A 17,760-nucleotide genomic window follows, 5' to 3' on the forward strand; every position below is an offset into this window, starting at 1 on the left:
CAAATAACTTTAGAACAAATATTTTGATTGCCTATCATTAGTGAAGCATATCATAAGGGCAAATTGAGCTATGAAGAAATTTTTTTTAAAGACTTTATTTTTAAGCAATATCTACACCCAATGTGGGGCTAAACTCATAACCCTGAGATCAAGAGTCACATGCTCTACGGATTGAGCCAGCCAGATGCTCCAGCTATGCAGAAATCGTAACTTCATTCAGTAATGTTACTATCATTATACTACTCCTATGGCTATGGCTAAATTGGAAGCTAAAGCAAAAAGTAACTATGTTAATACTGTTAGGAACTAAGATTCTTAGCATTCCACAACAGAGCTGCAAGTATAAAATCAAAGAAATAAAAGTCCTGTTAACACAGCATTTAAAATGAAAATAACATTAGGAAGTCATTATTATTTTCCCTGAAAACAATACATTTCTTAGTTTTTATTTTTCTATTTAAAAATCCTGAAGGCAGTGACAACCTGGCAGCAATGAGCACCCCAGGTAAACAGATCAGAACCTCTAAACACCATTCACTCTGGAGATAGGCTACAGTAATCGTCACAGCTTCCCCTGGTATTCACAAGCTTGAGTGTTTTCCTCTGAGTCTAGGCTTGGCCGTGTGACTTGCTTTGGTCAATGGGACATTGGCAAATGTGACGCAGCGAGGCTGGAAAGCACGTTCTCCTTGAGATTTACTCTCTTGCTGCTCTTGAGAGCTCTGTGACCACCAGTGTATGAAGAAGCCCCCACAAACTGACTCGGTGAAAGAAATATGGCTGATTTGCTCCTGGTGTCTTAGTCTACTGCCTGCCAAAGGCCTGGCATGCTGGCAGGACCAGCTACATCAATTTCAGGGTTAGAAAAAAAAGTGAAAATGTGAGGCCTTTTCTTTAAAACATACTAATTTCAAAACTGCAACAGCAGATCTCTGGGGTCAAGTATGAGGCCCTTCAGAGCATGGGGCTCTGTGTACCTGAATAGGCATAAACCTGCCCTACGTGTGAATAAGGTCATCCTACGTCATCTAGTTACCTGCCTCGTTTATGACAGATGTAGGAGAGGGCCTAGCAGAGACAAGAGGAGCAGTCCCACACAACCCACAGAATCACGAGCTAAAAACTGGTTGTTTTCACACTTGGTCTTGGAATGGCTAGTTGCACAGCAGAAGCGACATGAGCTAAGCACCAAAGTCTAAAATATTATGACCTAATGTCTAAAGAACATCAGGAACAACTATAATTAATACTGAAATCTAGTTGACAATATCCACAGTGAAGTGTTTAAGGGGAAGTGTACTGATGTCTGCAACTTACTTGGAAGTCCATTAGAAAAATAGCAAGGATTGATGGATAGATGGATATGTGAGAAAAAACAAGTATACTGAAATGTTAATAACTGGTTGAATCCAGTAGGTGGGTATAGATGTTCACTGTACAATTCTTCCAAACTGTCTTTATGTTTAAAAATTCTCAAAACAGGGGTGCCTGAGTGGCTCAGTTGGCTAAGCGTCCGACTCTTCATTTCAGCTCAGGTCACGATCTCAAGGTTCGTGAGCTCGAGCCCTGTGTGGAGCTCTGCACTGATAGCGAGGGGCCTGCTTGGGATTGTGTCTCTCTCCCTCCGTCTGCCTCTCCCCTGCTCATGGGCATGACATGCATTTTCTATCTTTCTCTCAAAATAAATACTGAAAAAACAAAATCTTGAATAAGAAAGGACTCAAGAGCCGAACAATAATTGAAAAACAATTAAACATTTACAACCCTGTGTAGTTATCCTGATATTCAAAAAAAGATTTAAGACTGGTCACCATTATTGATAACTAGGGCACCAACTCCATGTTCTAAAAATTGGCCAATAAAGGGAGGGAATTCCACATCTCCCTTGCTTTTCCCGTATGACCAATATTTATTATCATTGATAAGGGAAAGTTTGTTTATTTACAGGATAATTCCAACTACTAAAAATAAGTAGATGATAGTTAGAAACCCAACATTTTGCAAGTCTTAACGTAATAATTGATTCAGGCGAAGATCCACCAATAGATGAAATCCTTAGATGAAAAGTTAATGGGGAACTTGGCAGGGGAAAAATCAGACTGTTGCTACCTGAATCCACTGATCGGACTTCACATCACTGAGAGTGGGTCAACCACACATCACGTGACTTCTGATGTACTATGTTAAGGACAGAGAACTACCTATATATTAACTGTGCCAAGTACAATTGAGTCTGCATCTAATCAAGCATTAAGGCTAACTTGCTGCTTCCTGCATACATGGAGGGTGGGACAAGCTAAATAACAGAAGGAAGTAAAACATAAAAATTCAAAATGTGACGGGCTTCTGGATGGCTCAGGTCATGATCTCATGGTTCCAGAGTTTGAGCCCTGCATGGCACTGTCTGCTGTCAGCACAGAGACCACTTCGGATCCTGTCTGTCCCCCTCTGCACCTCCCACACACATGTGTGCACAGACAACCCCCCCAATAAATAAATAAGCATTTTTAAAAAATTCAAAATGTGAGACATTCCACAGAACAACCAACCAAGGCATGACAGAGACGGGGGTGGGGACCACACTAGATTAACAATATGTAAGAGACCTAATGATTAAATATAGTGTTTATTTGTGAGGCACCTGGGTGGCTCAGTCGGTTAAGCATTCGACTTTGGCTCAGGTCATGATCTCATGGTTCGTGGGTTCAAGCCCCACGTCGGGGTCAGTGCTGACAGCTCAGAGCCTTGCGCCTCCTTCAGATTCTCTATCTCCCTCCCTCTCTGACCCTTCCCTGCTCATGCTCTGTCTCTCTCTCAGAAATAAATAAATACCAAAAAAATTAAAAAATATATATATAGTGTTTATTTGCTTCCTAATTCAAACCATGCAACTATAAAATGACATTTTTAAGGTGAAAACCTTTAATTTGCATTGGGTATTTGAGGACAACAAGGAATTGGTATGTTTTGTTAAGTGTGCTAATATTGTAACCTTCAATAAAAATATCCATGTTTGTAAAGGTAAAATGATAAAATGTTTGGGATTTGCTTGAAATACTCTAAGAAAAAAAGGAAATTTAAAAAAGGAAAGATGAGGTAAGTATAGCAAAATCTAGACACTTGCAGGCGTATGGGGGAGTTGTTAAATTCTTTTCTGAAAAATTTTTATTCATGTTTGAAAAACTTTGTCAATATATAAATATTAGTCTCCTAGACATTGGGTGAAAAAGACCATATCATCCATTTTAAAATATTCAAAATACAAAGAGAAACTCAATTCATATCTTCACAAACTTCAGAAACTCAAGGTGCCCTGGGTGGCTCAGCCAGTTAAGCCTCCAACTTCTGCTCAGGTCATGATCTCATGTTTTATGGGTTTGAGCCCTGTGTCAGGCTCTGTACTGACAATTCAGAGCCTTGAGCCTATTTCAGATTCTGTCTCTGTCTCTCTCTGCCCCTATCCTGCTCATGCTCTGTCTCTGTCTCTCAAAAATAAATGAAATGTTAAAAAAAAATTTTTTAACCTAAAAAAAATTCAGAAACTCAATTGTCATGGAAAGCTTAATACGTTACTCCTTGTCTGTGAGAACAGATTAAAAAACATATTTAGATTTGACTCATTTTACTATGGTTTAAATCAATGGGTATTTGTGAAATAATGAAGGCAAAATTCTGATTAAAGAACTGGACAACCAAAGAGGGTAAAATTTATAAATAAGTACAGAAATTTTCATTAAAACTCATAATAAAACACACTTATACTCAAGGTCGGTGATGTTACTGTGAGTTGGTTTCACATGTTATTCTGGGGAATTGTTAATTAAGTTAATCATTCATTTAATTACTATTGTCTTATGTCTTATGTATAAAACAGAGAAATGGGGGAGCCTGGGTGGCTCAGCTGGTAGAACGTCTGACTCTTGATTTTAGCTTAGGTCATGATCTCAGGTTCTTGGGGTCGAGGCCCATATTGGGCTCTGCGTTGGCAGTGAGAAGCCTGTTTGGAATTCCGTCTCTCTCTCCCTGCTTGCTCTCGAACGCTCTCTCAATAAAAGAAATAAACTTAAAAAATAATAAAAATAAAACAAAATAAAATAGAGAAATGGGTACAAGATGCTTTGACGCCAATTATTCTGACACTAAGAATATTTTGAAGATACTTGATAGTATTTGGAGTAAATCTCATTAAGTCCATTTAATTCCTTGATCGATTTCCTACCAAGCAGTGCTGTCTAACAGAACTTACTGGATGATGTAAGTATTCTACACCTGCAGTATTTAATATGGTAGCCTTTGGCCACACATGGCCACTGAAGACTTGGAATGTGGTTATTGCAACTGGGAAAGTGAACTGTTAATCTAATTTTATTTTGGTTTATTATTATTAATTATTAATCATTATTTATTTATATTTAAACAGATGCCTCTGGCTCATTGCTACCATATTGGATAGCAGCTAAAGACCAGTCAAACCATACCCAATTACTTGAATGTTTATTTTTATTTTACTGAAATCGTTGTCACGGAGATGAACTATTTTCCATTAGTATTTAACAATAAGTGTTTGATTCATTAGGCTTTGTTTGTTTCTATCTAACTTTATAAATTATAGCTTCTGTCCCTGTGTGTTTTTGTTTTTGTATTCTTTCTTCCAAGTCTACTTTTCTCCAGTAAAAATGCTAAGATCTATATTTTATCAAGATGATTTAATTCTTCAATTAATTTCTATTCAAAAACAAAATTTACTTTTGTAGTTTTAATTTTTATTTTAATGATAATCTTTAGGCAGTCACTATAAATTGAATACAAGACTACTTGCTTACAATTATGTCTTAGACACTTAGAAAATTGTGAACATTTTTGTGAGAGATATACAAAAAATGAGATAAGTAAAAAGGTACAGAATCTGAGATATAGATGGGCATAGTGTGACGGGTGACAGAGAAAGACACAATAACATGGACTGACAGGTACAGAAATGGAAGAAAGCATGAATTATACTATTTTAGGCCTTAACATCTGCAAACAACGTGGGAGAGGAAAGAGAGATCTCTCTTCCAAGATATCCCAAAGGTCCAGCACTTCTTTCCAAGTGTCTTCTGGAAACTTATCCTTACACCTCACTGGGTGTCATGCAGAATGTCTGTAACCAGGAGAATGCCATGATCTGACAGGCTTTCCTGAATCACTTTTGCCTTTAAGGATGAGGAGGTAATCTTCAAGTGCTTAAACCAATCAGAGCACAGCCCTGGCATCTATGCGAACTGAATGGCTGCTCCATCATGGGGTCTGGGTGCAAAGGTGTTTAGAAGGTAGAGTGATAGGTAGTGTTGGTCTTGGACAGTCCCTGTTTATACCTGTTGTCCTAGAATAATCATTCATATATCCTTCCATTTCACTTTCAAAAGCAACTTGAGGGGTGCCTGGGTGGCTCAGTCAGTTAAATATCTGACTTTTGATTTTGGCTCAGGTTATGATCTCATGGTTCGTGAGATTGAGCCCCTGTGTCCGGCTTTGAGCTGACAGTGCAGAGCCTGCTTTGGGATTCTCTCTCCCTCTCTCTGCCCCTCCCCTGCTCATGCTCTCTCTCTCTCTCTCAAAATACATAATAACAATAAGATAACAACAAAAAAAAAGCAGCTTGGTGTAGATGACAAATTATATGGTAATCCTATTAGTAGGAGAAAATCACAAGGTCTATTATTATACTTCTACTCTTTGTATAAAGTGGTATTAACTATGGGAAAAATATTGTTACACTTCCAGAAGTTACAATGAGAATGTGTGATTAATCTCAATTTTCAGTGAATCTTAGTATTTATATAATTAAAGAATTAACACTTAAAAAGTTAAGTATGCTGGGAGTATGGTCCGAATAGACAGTCCTAGACCCACCTCTAACATTCACTAGCTTTGTGATCGTGGTTAAGTCTAGGGTTAAATTTCCCAAGCTCCAAAATGAAGCTATTGGACTACATCATTTGCTTTCAAGCTCTAACAACCTATTCTACTATAAATATCCATATACCATCTGGGAGGCTCGCCAGCATTTGTTCCATAGAATTAAAAAGTGCAGCTTTACGGTTAGCACGTGCCAACACCATGGAGGCAATGAGGCACACGGGAGAGCCCAGGCTGGCTTCAGACACCAGCTCCCTTCCAGAAGCTCCGGGCTGTGGGCGAGTGTCTATCATGTTCCCCATCTATAAACTTCAAGGCTGTCTGCCATAGTAATAAAGCCACTAGGATTCAGGATTTAGAATTGGTTTAATCTCGATTCTTACTTAGCCTCTTTGCTGGTTTGACAATGGCAAGGCTTTGCTCGTGTGCCTAAGTTTACCTCATGGTGTTAATTTCTATTGTGAGGCTCCATTCTACCAGGTGACAGACACGACCGCCAATTCAAGTCAACAGATCCCTCTTTGCCCCAGCACACACACACCTGGGGAGTCATCCTTGGTCCCTGTCTGCAAGAGCGTGTCAGGCCCAGACATTCTGTGGTTCTTCACCTCTCCATGATACTGCAGAAGGTGCTGCCTGCCTAAAACCACGCAGACACTTCTTCCCCGCAGTCTTTCTGCTTCCCTGAGGCTATCCCCAAAAAACGCCTCCAGTTCTCCTTCCAGAATTAGAGTTTGACTGGGGACTGGGTGGGGTGGGCAGGACACAGAAAACTTTCTCAGACTCCTGCCTTCCTCTTCTCTGACCCAGGGTCTTTTCACCTGGTCCCTGGGGCAGGGAAACTAACACAGTAAATAAATGTGCGCCTTCCCCAGTCATTTTCCTTAATTCTTTGCTTTTTCCCCCTAAAGGCTAAGATTTTGAAAAGTCTTTTTTTCCCCTCTCTTTCTGCCTTTCCTTCCTTGAGAAAGTAAATAAGATGTTCCAGTTCCCTGATTCAGATAAAAGCCAAAAGATACAAGTATTACAGAAAAAAAAAGCCATTAAATTTTTACAGCATATATTTAATTAGTAGTCTATATAAAACACTCAGCACTATGCTTCATGCATTATATACATTCAGCTGTCATTATTAGTAACTGCTTTACAATATTATTTTAAAGGTTATTTACAACATGTAAAATGCCTGACATGTTCAATAAACATCACTCACATTGAAGAAAAATGATTTTGAGCTTAATATAGACAATTTAGAATGAGGACATTAACTGGAAATAATTTTTTAAAAGCTTTGAGAATTTGTCTTTTCTGTAGCTCGTTTTTGCCTCCTATAAACCATATCCTGTGCTAACTCAAAGTGTACAATTTGATGTCCCTGGCCTTCATATTCTGGAAAATAAGATCAGCAAAAATAACCATTAAGCCTCCCAAATGATACATGACTTATAACACCAGCCATTAAATCATCAATACATTGGACTGAATGGAATTATTTGCTTTACCTAAATCTAATGGCAGGAAAATAGGAAAAGCAAAATTATAGATTGGGCTGTGGTGAGGACAGATTCAGAGACCTAGGTGTCTTAGGCATATTCCAGAAAAGGATAAAGATGAATCAGGCTTCTCAGATTTCTTCCAGCTTCTGAGACTACTTTAGTAAATACTGATGTCTGATCACTATTTACTCCATGCCTGATGGAAGTGGAAGTTACTCTGGTTAACTAGCAGGACAGAGTCTCCTCTCCACTGCCAGTGGTTTGGGTCAAGGGCATTGGGGGCCTTGCAATGAATGTGTGGGACCTATGTGAGGAAAGCCAAAGAATTAAGGTTGGAAAGTAAGATAGGAATAAATATAGAAAAAAGCCACGTTACTATGTAGAAAGACTATACCAAATCCATTGAAGTTTAGGGTTAACGTCTTGAGCAAAGTCTCAATGAATACAGAACTAGATTCTGTCCATCCTTCGTCATTTCATCAAGTCTCCTCTTTTACTGGACAATTCTCATAAGCATAATAAACACATGTCTGAGCTATAAGTTCACAGCACACACGTGTGTGCTACACTGGCCTCTTCATTCCGTCTTCCTGTAGCTTTCCCCCATTTCTCTATTCCCTTGCAGAGGAAAATTTGGGGAAGAACTATCTAGGAACACTGCTTCACTCCTCGGTCCATCTACTCTTCAGTCCACTTCAATCCGGCTCCTGCCGGCTCCTGCCGGCAACACTCAGATACCAGTTTTGCCAGGTCACAAATGAGATTTGTCCTGATCGCTGGGCCCCCTTCGATCCTCACCCCAGCCACATTTGACAGAATGGGTAACTCCTTCTTCTTCATATGCTTTCCTCTCTTGGAATCCGTGGCTGGACAATCTTCCTGATTTCCTCCTCCGTGTAGAGTTCTTTTGTCCCTCTCTTACGTACCTCTGGATAATCTCATTCATTTCCATGGCTTTAAATGTATGGCTTTGGTAGAATCAGAAAAAAATGTCCCCCCGCATTGCAGGACCTGACAGGCCATTATTTCTCTGGAGAAGAGGCAATGCGGTTCACCTGCTGCCCCCTAGCGAGGCAGCTCGGGATGGCTGGTACATTGTGGCGCTTCCAGGGTTTGGCTTCAAGGATGAGAACTGTCAAGCTGTTTCAGAGCTTGAGAAACAGGGTCCAGGAGACCAGATCATGCTGGCCTCCTAGCTTTCCTTCTGTGCTGGCTCCAGACCGCATCCCTAACACTCACTAGCCGCTTAACAAACACCGAGAAGGGGGAAGGCAAAGGAGGTCAATGGGACAAGAGATGAGCAGGGTGAGGCAAGGGCATGGCCATTACAGAAAGTGTTTCCAATAAGGTAAAAATAGCCTCTGGTACCAGAACACACTCTCTGTTGCCCTCTGCTGTAGACGCGAGTGAAGACAGCAGCTGGAAGAGACACCATTCCGTTAGAGGCACAAGTTAAAACGCTGTGCACCAATATAGGCCACAGGACGACACTGCTCCTTGTGAGCTGTGGTCAAAGGCAGAGCATCTATTTTGGTGCGCGTGCCGGGAAAAGAAACACTAATCATAGATGGTAGAGCCCCTGAGCACAGATTTAGACATTCTGAGGGATGGGAGGGTAGGAGCTGGGATGGAAGCGTTCTCCAGTTGGAAGAGTGTAAAGTGACCCATCCCCCTACCGAGGATGGCTGAAAGCCCTCTACTTTTTGTACTTCTGAAAAGAAATTTTGAATTTGAAAGTCATTCCTCACAAATTATGAAAAATGATTCATATTTTTAAGAGATTTATCATAATTTCTTTTTTTAATTTTTTAACATTTATTTTTGAGAGAGAGACAGTGTGATTGGGGGAGAGGCAGACATGCATATGAAGCAAGCTCCAGGCTCTGAGCTGTCAGCACAGAGCCTGACGCAGGGCTTAAACTCACAAACCATGAGATCATGACCTGAGCCTAAGTCAGACGCTTAACGGACTGAGCCATCCAGGCACCCTCCCCACAATTTAAGTGGGGGTCATCCACAGTACAACTAAATCTCAAAACTCACTTTATCCATAAAAGGTATAGATATTATGTAATGCAAAAGTCCTCATGTACGTATCTGCATGTTTCATCTGAGGCAACATTTTGAATAAAGGAATTTGAAGAGAGGAGAGCCATGGCTTGCCCAGTTTTGAAAGGATTCTGGCTGCTGTGTTGGGGACAAACTATAGGAGACCAAGTGGCAACAGTGACACCAGTGAGAAGGATACTTTGGTATTCCAGACAAGATGATGGGGACTCTGGGGTGACAGGTGGTGGTGACCAGTCAGATTCTAAGTATAGTTTTAAATGTAGAACCAGTGGATTTGTGGATTTGCTCAGACTGAATATGAGAGAGGAAGACAGAAATGGCCAAGTTAAGGATGACTGGAGTAGGCCGTGGGACTGAGCAACTAGAATGGAGTTGCCATTTGCTGGGATGGAAAGGTCTAGGGAGTAGCAGAAAAGTAGATTGGGGAGAGAAGGGATCTGGAGTCGGAGATACCGAGTTTAAGACATCCGTCAGACATTTGACTGGAGAGGTTACGTGGGCAGTTGCGCATGGGTGTGGAGTTCAAGGGAGAGGCCCATGCCAGAAACACCAAACTGGAAGGTGTCAACATAGAGTTAGTTAAGGCCATCGACTGGATGAGATCACCAAGGAGGGAGCCTTGGGCACTCGAAGGTGAAAGGGCTACGGACAAGAGATGCAATGAGTGAGTCCGAAGGATGCTGAGGTTGGACAGGCAGTGAAGCCCAGTGAACACAGCGGGAGAGGAGTGAAGCCTGCTGAGGTGGTCAACTAGTGGCTGCAGATGGGTGACTCTGATGACCTGAGGGAGGGGTGGCGCACTACGCTGTGGCAGGAGGCAGGCATGAAGACTTAGACAGACTCTGAAGACGCGGGAGGGTTTAAGTAGGAGCCTGGTTCTGACCAGGGGAGTGATACAATCAGACGTGTGTTTTAGAAAGCACCTGGTGGCAGTGTGACATTTAGAAGCATAGACACCAGGTGGTGTGGTAGAAGGTGTAGTAGGAGAAAGGATCCTTTTGCTTACATACTTTGCATTGTTTCATTAACCCCAATGATGTGTCACTTTTGTAATTTAAAAACTACTGAAGTATTTAGAAATATGAGAAGACTAGAAACTAATAATTGGAAAGCACATGGTAACAACAGCTCGGTAAAAAGGGCACGGTCAGAATGAGGACACTGACAGGGAGATGGAATGAAGTCAGGACACCAGATTTTCAGAACCCGGTGATATGCTAGGACCAGGTTAAACACGAGTCAGGAAGGTGGAGGGGAGCGCCTCAAGCTCAGAGGGGGCATGCACCTCGGCCCTAGCCTCTCCCAACCACAACCTGAACCCCTGTGGAGTCGTCTTCTCCAGAAGTGCCTAGCAAAATGTCTTAGCGTCTTGAGGGCAGGGGACAGGCAGGGAGGGAGGTCATTTCTAATGTTCAGAACAGTAACACATCAATTACATGAATAACTTAATTCAAACTCATGATGCTCTTTTTCTTCTAATACAATAAGCTGGAGGAATGAAGTAGTAAGATGTACTACAATAACTTTGAGAGGACTTCAACAAAAACGATAATCTTTTATGACACCATTTCCTAACATTAACATCTGGTTTTGCTATCAAATTTGGGGATCTATTTTATAACATTTATCTATCCATGAGCAGTAAAGTGACCTGCCCACATCATATGCTCACTAGGTCTCCCTGCGTGTGGAGCATGCTGCTAAGTCAAGGACAGCATGTCACCTAGAGGCACACTACACGTGTCGTACACGGAGAGGCTGAGTCGGCAGCAGAAGATTCAGGTAGGTACTTCACTGGCCTCCGCTTTCACGAATCGCCAATTCCACCTTAAGTTTGACACATATCACTTTTAAGCTTATCAACGTTTACGAAATAATGATTCGCAGAGGATCGCCTTAATATGAATATCCATATAATTAATCCCTCCACAATCTGAATTTCATGCATAGATAGAGCCAAAAGAGTTGTTTACTGGGATTGCAATATTTTGGAAGTTTTAAGGATTTGCTTTTACTAAATTGTACTTCAACACAGTATTGGTGAATACTGTTCCTCAGGATTTTGGTTCATTTCACTTCTAGGGATGCTAACCTGGATACTCCATCACAGAATCCTCATTATGAAATCCCACAGGAGAAACAGCCCTCAGGTTGAGTACCAAGAATGCAGTGCATTTCTGGATCATGTGTCTTACCATGTGAAGGTTGATACACGTAGGTTCTTTCAAGGAAAAAGTTCCTAGTTGAATTCACTGCCTATTTCCAAAAAATATTCAGGCTACTACTATGCCATGATTTTACTTAAATATATTTCTATGCTTTATATTATTTTTCCCACTGATTTTCCATTTAACTGTAATTCCTTTATTTATCTCAGTGTGCTTTTTATGTTTTAATAAGTTACCTCACTTTTTTTTTTTGGACTAAGGCAGGAGACACATAAAATAGCAAACTTCAGGCTCACGATGGACACAAGAATGGGGCAGAAAAAGGGAAATTTGAAATGAATTAAAAAGGCCATGGCTGCAAGAGATAAAGTGAAAAATAAACTAAAGGAAATTCTAGGAGAAAAACACAAAAGATAACATTCTTAGTACATTTTCTGTGGACTAGAGAATTTACTCACATCTCCTTTTTAAAACTCTCTTCCAGGGCACCTGGGTGGCCCAGTTGGTTGAGTGTCTGACTTCAGCTCGCGCCATGATCTCACAGTCTGTGAGATCTCAAAAATAAAAACAGAAAAATTTTAAAACCTCTTAGAAAACTATAAAGTACAAATCTCATGAGCCATCCAATAAATTTTGAAAGTCATTTTGACTTCATGTAAAATGTGAAGAGCTTTCTATCTAAATTAACAATAATGTATCCATATAAAGTGAGTTCCACCAAAGGCAATTCTAATTCGCTAAAACAAAACCAAACAGAACAAACTTTCTCTTACTGCCACAACCACCATGTGAAGAAACAACACCCAGAATTTAAATAACTTATTTCCAGGTGTTACTTAAATAAAAGTATCTGTGTATTTTTGTGTAAGAAAAATCACTGGCAAACAAAACCAAAACACATTTTTAAAGTTTATTTTTATTTATTTTGAGAGATTGAGATTGAGATTGAGCAGGGGAGGGGCCAAGGGCAAGGGAGACAGAATCCCAAGCAGGCTCCCTGACGTCAGCACAGAGTCTCTGTGAGATCATGACCTGAGCTGAAACCAAGAGTCAGATGCTTAATCTACTGAGCCACCCAGGCGCCCCCAAATCACTTAATTCTAGCTAAGAATTTTACGTTATTTTTCTGTACTGGAAATTTTAGGTTTACTCAAAATCTTACAGTGTAATAGAAACAGACATACTAATCCTCTGTGCCTCTGCATAAACAAGCATTTTCAGGGTTTACTCCTGGTATAGTCTTCAAATCACCCACACAAAACTAACTGCTTCGAGAGTATGTTTTAAACTATATTGGTGATTTTAGAACAAGCAGAAAACCAACATAAAAACAAAGCATCTTCCTCTCTTCCAGGACAAGTGTCTTCTATGCAGTTTTCCTCTTCGAGCACCTCTGGTCAATGCTGGGTGAACCAGGAAGGTCGCTTCCTGTCTCGTTCAATGATTCTCTTACCCTGATCTTGTTCGGATGGTGCCTCTCCTGCGTACAGCACCACAGTCTCCACAGGAGGAGCCTTGAAAGGTCCCCCTTCTTGTTTCCCTATCTGTCTTCGGATTTCTGCTGTCTCCTTGCACACCTTTTCATAGCAATGGCCACAAAGGACGTGCTTCAGTTTCAGGTGACCACATTCAGGACACATGTCAATATTGTTCTTAAAAAAAAGAAACAAAAAGCCAACAAAGCATATTTTAACAAGAAGCATAAGAATGCACATCAGTCAGACAGAAATGATGTTCACACTCAAACTTTCTTGGACTGTTCATGTTGCATAAGGTCATGCACCGTCTCATTCAACCTCACTTTAATAGGGAAACAGAGGACAAATGACTTTGAATTAATAGAAAAAATGGCACTAGAACTCAGGTGTACCAACTGTGAACCTGGTACATTTTTACATGTACATACATGTACATACAGCAGTCATATTACGTAAAAGGATACTCTATTACCCCGCTTTCAAATACTAAACATCTGATAAGAAGTCTTTCAACCCAAGGGGAAGATCCACATGGCCAGCATCTTAATGAGACCAAGGGATAGGAACTCAGTTTTTCTTTCAATCTACCCTTGTGAAAACGAGGGGACAAACATTACAATTGGCTTCCCCTGATTTATTGGTGTTAACGGTATGAAACACATGGTATAAAAGTATATGCATCATATATGGTATAATAGTTGGCATATGGTATAAATTTTTTTTAAGAATGAACACTGATTATTCCTTAACACGAAACTCCCTCATTAGGCTACAATACGAAATTTAATGAGTTTTTATACACATCTACCCAACTTTCTTAGACAATTATAACCTCTAAAGAAATCTTTTCAACAATGTTCTAAAGGTAGATTTGAAATAGAAAAGAAAAATTGTAAATAGGAACATCAAAGAAATCCCAACCATTTCATGAGATTAATATATAAATGTCTGTGAGGCAAGATAAAAAAAATTTCATTTTCTGAAAGGAGCAAAGAACCCTGCAAACGACTCGCCTCACCAACTTCTAATTTTCCTCCTGACACTGGATTGCACGTCTACCGGAGCTCTGGGAGCTGTACCTCCAGTCGGTGGTCTCTTCCTGACCACAGCAGCCACAGAATGTGCCGTGTGGCAGGAACCAGTTCAGTGAGGAAAATACACAGGGTGCTACTCTTTTCCCTCAGAATAAAATCGTATCGCAAACTGGTATAAGTTTTCATTCTGAAAATCTTAAGTTCTCGAAACCAAATTGTATAAATTATTGTTGCTTTAATTAAGGACACACTTTTCAGCTCCAGACTCTAAGTCCAAGTTCCGAGTTGCAAATGTGACTCGGTAATACTTTTTGGCTTGAGTTCTAAGGGTGTGGTTTACTACTGAATGTGGAAGTTTATGAGAGTCGATTCTCAGTTCCTGAGTTTCATTTGCAGTGTGCTGCCATGAATGTCACAGAGCAAAACTACTCAAATCATGGCTGTTAAAGCCTTAAGTCAACAAAGCAAAGGTAGTAAACACTCTAATTTCTGTCTACCAGATCAATGAAGAGTGTATCCATGGGGGAAGGGAGCAGGTGTGGAGATCTGGAACTGTCTGGGGACAGGAACACACCAGAAAGTTTCAAGAGAAGAATGTGAGTTCAAGAATCAGACTGCCTAGGCTCAAATCCTGATTGTATCGCTTAACAGTTTGTGAATACAGTCAAATTCTTTTTGCAGTTCTATCTTCATCCTAAAAGTGAGCAAAGCTATATTTACTTTGAAGGGTTGTTGTGAGGATTTGATGAGATAATTCACATAAAGCACTTAGATACACTGTCGGCATCTAACAGATGTTAGCCATTTTTTATTACCTACCTAAGCGTTTTCCTTCACAGTATGATCACAGTGAAGAACAGAATAAGTATGTAAGGGCTAGTTAAACAAATCCAATATACCTACTGCTTCTGACTTTAATTTTAGGCTCTGCTGTAATTAAGATGTTTACCCACATGATTCCAAATCACCAGCTCATAACAAAAGTCACACAGGTTTGTCACAACCCAATCCTCTGTCTAGGTTCCAAACTCTCCTTGACTGTGGTCCTAATATTTAGGCTACATAATGAGAATGCTGTTATTTTATGTAGGTCAGAGAAAAGTACACAGATAAGCTCTAAGAATGATTTACACATAGGCCATATAAGTACCAAGAAGACATGCAGTGGTGGATGTGAGAGAAAGCATACCTACAAAAATCAGCATATTACCTTAACTTTAATAAGCTTCTGAGGGTTTCTTCTCCTACAGCGGTTAACTTCAATGCTACGTCTGTTTTTAGGAGCTGCCATCCAAAAGATACTATCCCAAAGGCTGGAGATCTCCTTACTTCCATTGGTATCATCTGTTGGTTCTGTAAATACAGCTGGACCTTGGATTGCCAATGCTGGTCCTATAAAAACAAAACACGGACACACAGAATGGATTTCTAGCTTTGAAATGACTGTTTACGGGTATCATTCATTCTCCTTAACAATCACCAGTGATGTAAGTAGACATATAAAGTTTAGAATATTACATTCAATAGATATTTAACAGAAGCCTTGGCTATTAAAATACACTAAAACTTATACAGAAAGCAATTTTTTTTAAATGTTTTATTTATTCCTGAGAAAGAGAGACAGTGTGAGCAGGGGAGTGTCAGAGAGAGAGGGAGACACAGAATCTGAAACAGGCTCCAGGCTCTGAGCTAGTTGTCAGCACACAGCCTGACGCGGGGCTCGAACCCACAAACTGTGAGATCATGACCTGAGCAGAAGTCGGACGCTTAACCGACTGAACCACCCAGGCGCCCCCAGAAAGCAATTTTAAACAACACAAATAGAAGTTTTTCTTAGAGGCACCTGCTGAAATGAATCCGTGAAATTCTACCAAGAGTTTCTCACCTTCTGAAATACAGAACTCAGGGCTCTGGTAGTAAACATGAATAAACCACTCCAACTTCACATCTACTTCGCAGGCAGTTCCTATTTACTTTACACGTCAATCTAAGCTTGAGATTCCCAAAATGTATTTCCAACCTGCACTCAGGTTGGCCTTGCTCCCCATTTCTTATATTCCATCCTTTGTCATATAACCTGGTAGGCCCTTTAAATCACTTAATTCTTCATAATACCTGATTACTATCTGTTCTCTAAAGAACTCACCACTCTGTATTTACTTACAGGACGATCAATGTTTCAGTTTTTTTTTTTTAAACGGTTGATAAAAAGATTCCTTTATCCTTTCCCTGCTGTTCTCTAGACCTGGAATACTACTTTTGGTTTTAAGAGCTCTTAAGAATATACAAAACTGGGGCGCCTGGGTGGCTTAGTCGGTTAAGCGTCCGACTTTCGCTCAGGTCATGATCTCGCGGTTCTGGGTTCTAGCCCCGCGTCGGGCTCTGTGCTGACTGCCAGCTCAGAGCCTGGAGCCTGTTTCAGTCTGTGACTCCCTCTCTCTCTGACCCTCCCCTGCTCACGCTGTCTCTCTCTGTCTCTCTCTCCTAGAAATAAATAAAACATTAAAAAAATATATATATACAAAGCTGTCTGACATTTAACAACTGGCATCCCTTTTCAACACATCTGTACAAGTATTGTTAGGCATAGCTCAGTGGTTAACAGCAGGCCTGCGTGACCTTGGGATCCTCACGAGCCTACTTCTGCGCCTGAACGTGGTGATACCTAGTGTGGGCGGAGATTTCCCAGGAAGCGCATGCAGGCCTGGGCATATCGGGGACTCTCGGTTCAGACTCCCGGGGTATGATGTTCGGAATACCTTAGAATTAAGGATAGATGTAAATGTCAAAGCAATGACAATTTTTAACTGAATTCAGGATACTTCTAACTAAAATAACACAGAGATATCAGCAGGATGCACCTGCAGGGCTCTAACACCAAAAAGGAGGGGCGCCCGGGTGGCTTAGTCGGTTAAGCGTCCGACTTTCGCTTAGGTCATGATCTCGCGGTTCCTGGGTTCGAGCCCCGCGTCGGGCTCTGTGCTGCCTGCCAGCTCAGAGCCTGGAGCCTGTTTCAGTCTGTGTCTCCCTCTCTCTCTGACCCTCCCCTGCTCACGCTGTCTCTCTCTCTTTCTCTCCTAGAAATAAATAAATAAATAAAAAGAACACCAGAAAGGAGGGTACACTGCTTCAGGGAGTGGGAGGCAGAGAAGGAAACAGGATGCACACAGCGGCGCCCGGGTCTAAGAGAAGCTTCAGTTTTCAGTTACGTTTTCTGTGCGAAGGGGACATAGGACGTTTTCTGTCTTCCGGGGCTACGGGAAGCAAACCCAGCGGTTTTTAGCCTCTCAGTAAAGAACGGACCCGGGCGACGTCCCCAGCGGCGGGAGGAGGGCGGCGTTGGAGCAGCGACCGCCACGCGGCCTGGGGTCCTCTCGTCCGGCCCCTCCTCCACGGTCCCCCACTTTACGTACCCCACGGCGACCTGGGGAAGCCTCGCCAGCTCTGCCGAAGTTTCAGCCGCAGTCGTTCCCAACGGTTCCAGAGGAGTCCGCGGGCTGCCGGCCACGGAGAACCCACCAGCACCAGCATGGCTGGCGCCATTCTCGTCGCCGGAAGCCCGCCCCCTGGGTGCTAGGTCCCGCCCTCACCTCGAGCATGCGCACAGATGCAG

At 41.4% G+C, this 17,760-nt stretch overlaps 1 protein-coding gene across 1 annotated transcript; it reads right to left on the minus strand.

Annotated features, from left to right (window-relative positions):
* Window positions 1–12,531: 12,531 nt before the first annotated feature.
* On the minus strand, window positions 12,532–17,727 carry MRPL32 (mitochondrial ribosomal protein L32). Its single transcript, XM_077781110.1, has 3 exons — window positions 17,561–17,727; window positions 15,358–15,539; window positions 12,532–13,287 (listed from the first exon to the last, which is right to left on the minus strand). The coding sequence occupies exons 1-3, from the start codon at window positions 17,688–17,690 to the stop codon at window positions 13,033–13,035; spliced, it is 567 nt and encodes a 188-aa protein (XP_077637236.1). The 5' UTR covers window positions 17,691–17,727; the 3' UTR covers window positions 12,532–13,032.
* Window positions 17,728–17,760: the final 33 nt, after the last annotated feature.

The sequence above is a fragment of the Crocuta crocuta genome, unplaced genomic scaffold, assembly GCF_008692635.1.
Source record: "Crocuta crocuta isolate KB4526 unplaced genomic scaffold, BGI_CrCroc_1.0 scaffold108, whole genome shotgun sequence".
Classification (NCBI taxonomy): Eukaryota; Metazoa; Chordata; class Mammalia; order Carnivora; family Hyaenidae; genus Crocuta; species Crocuta crocuta.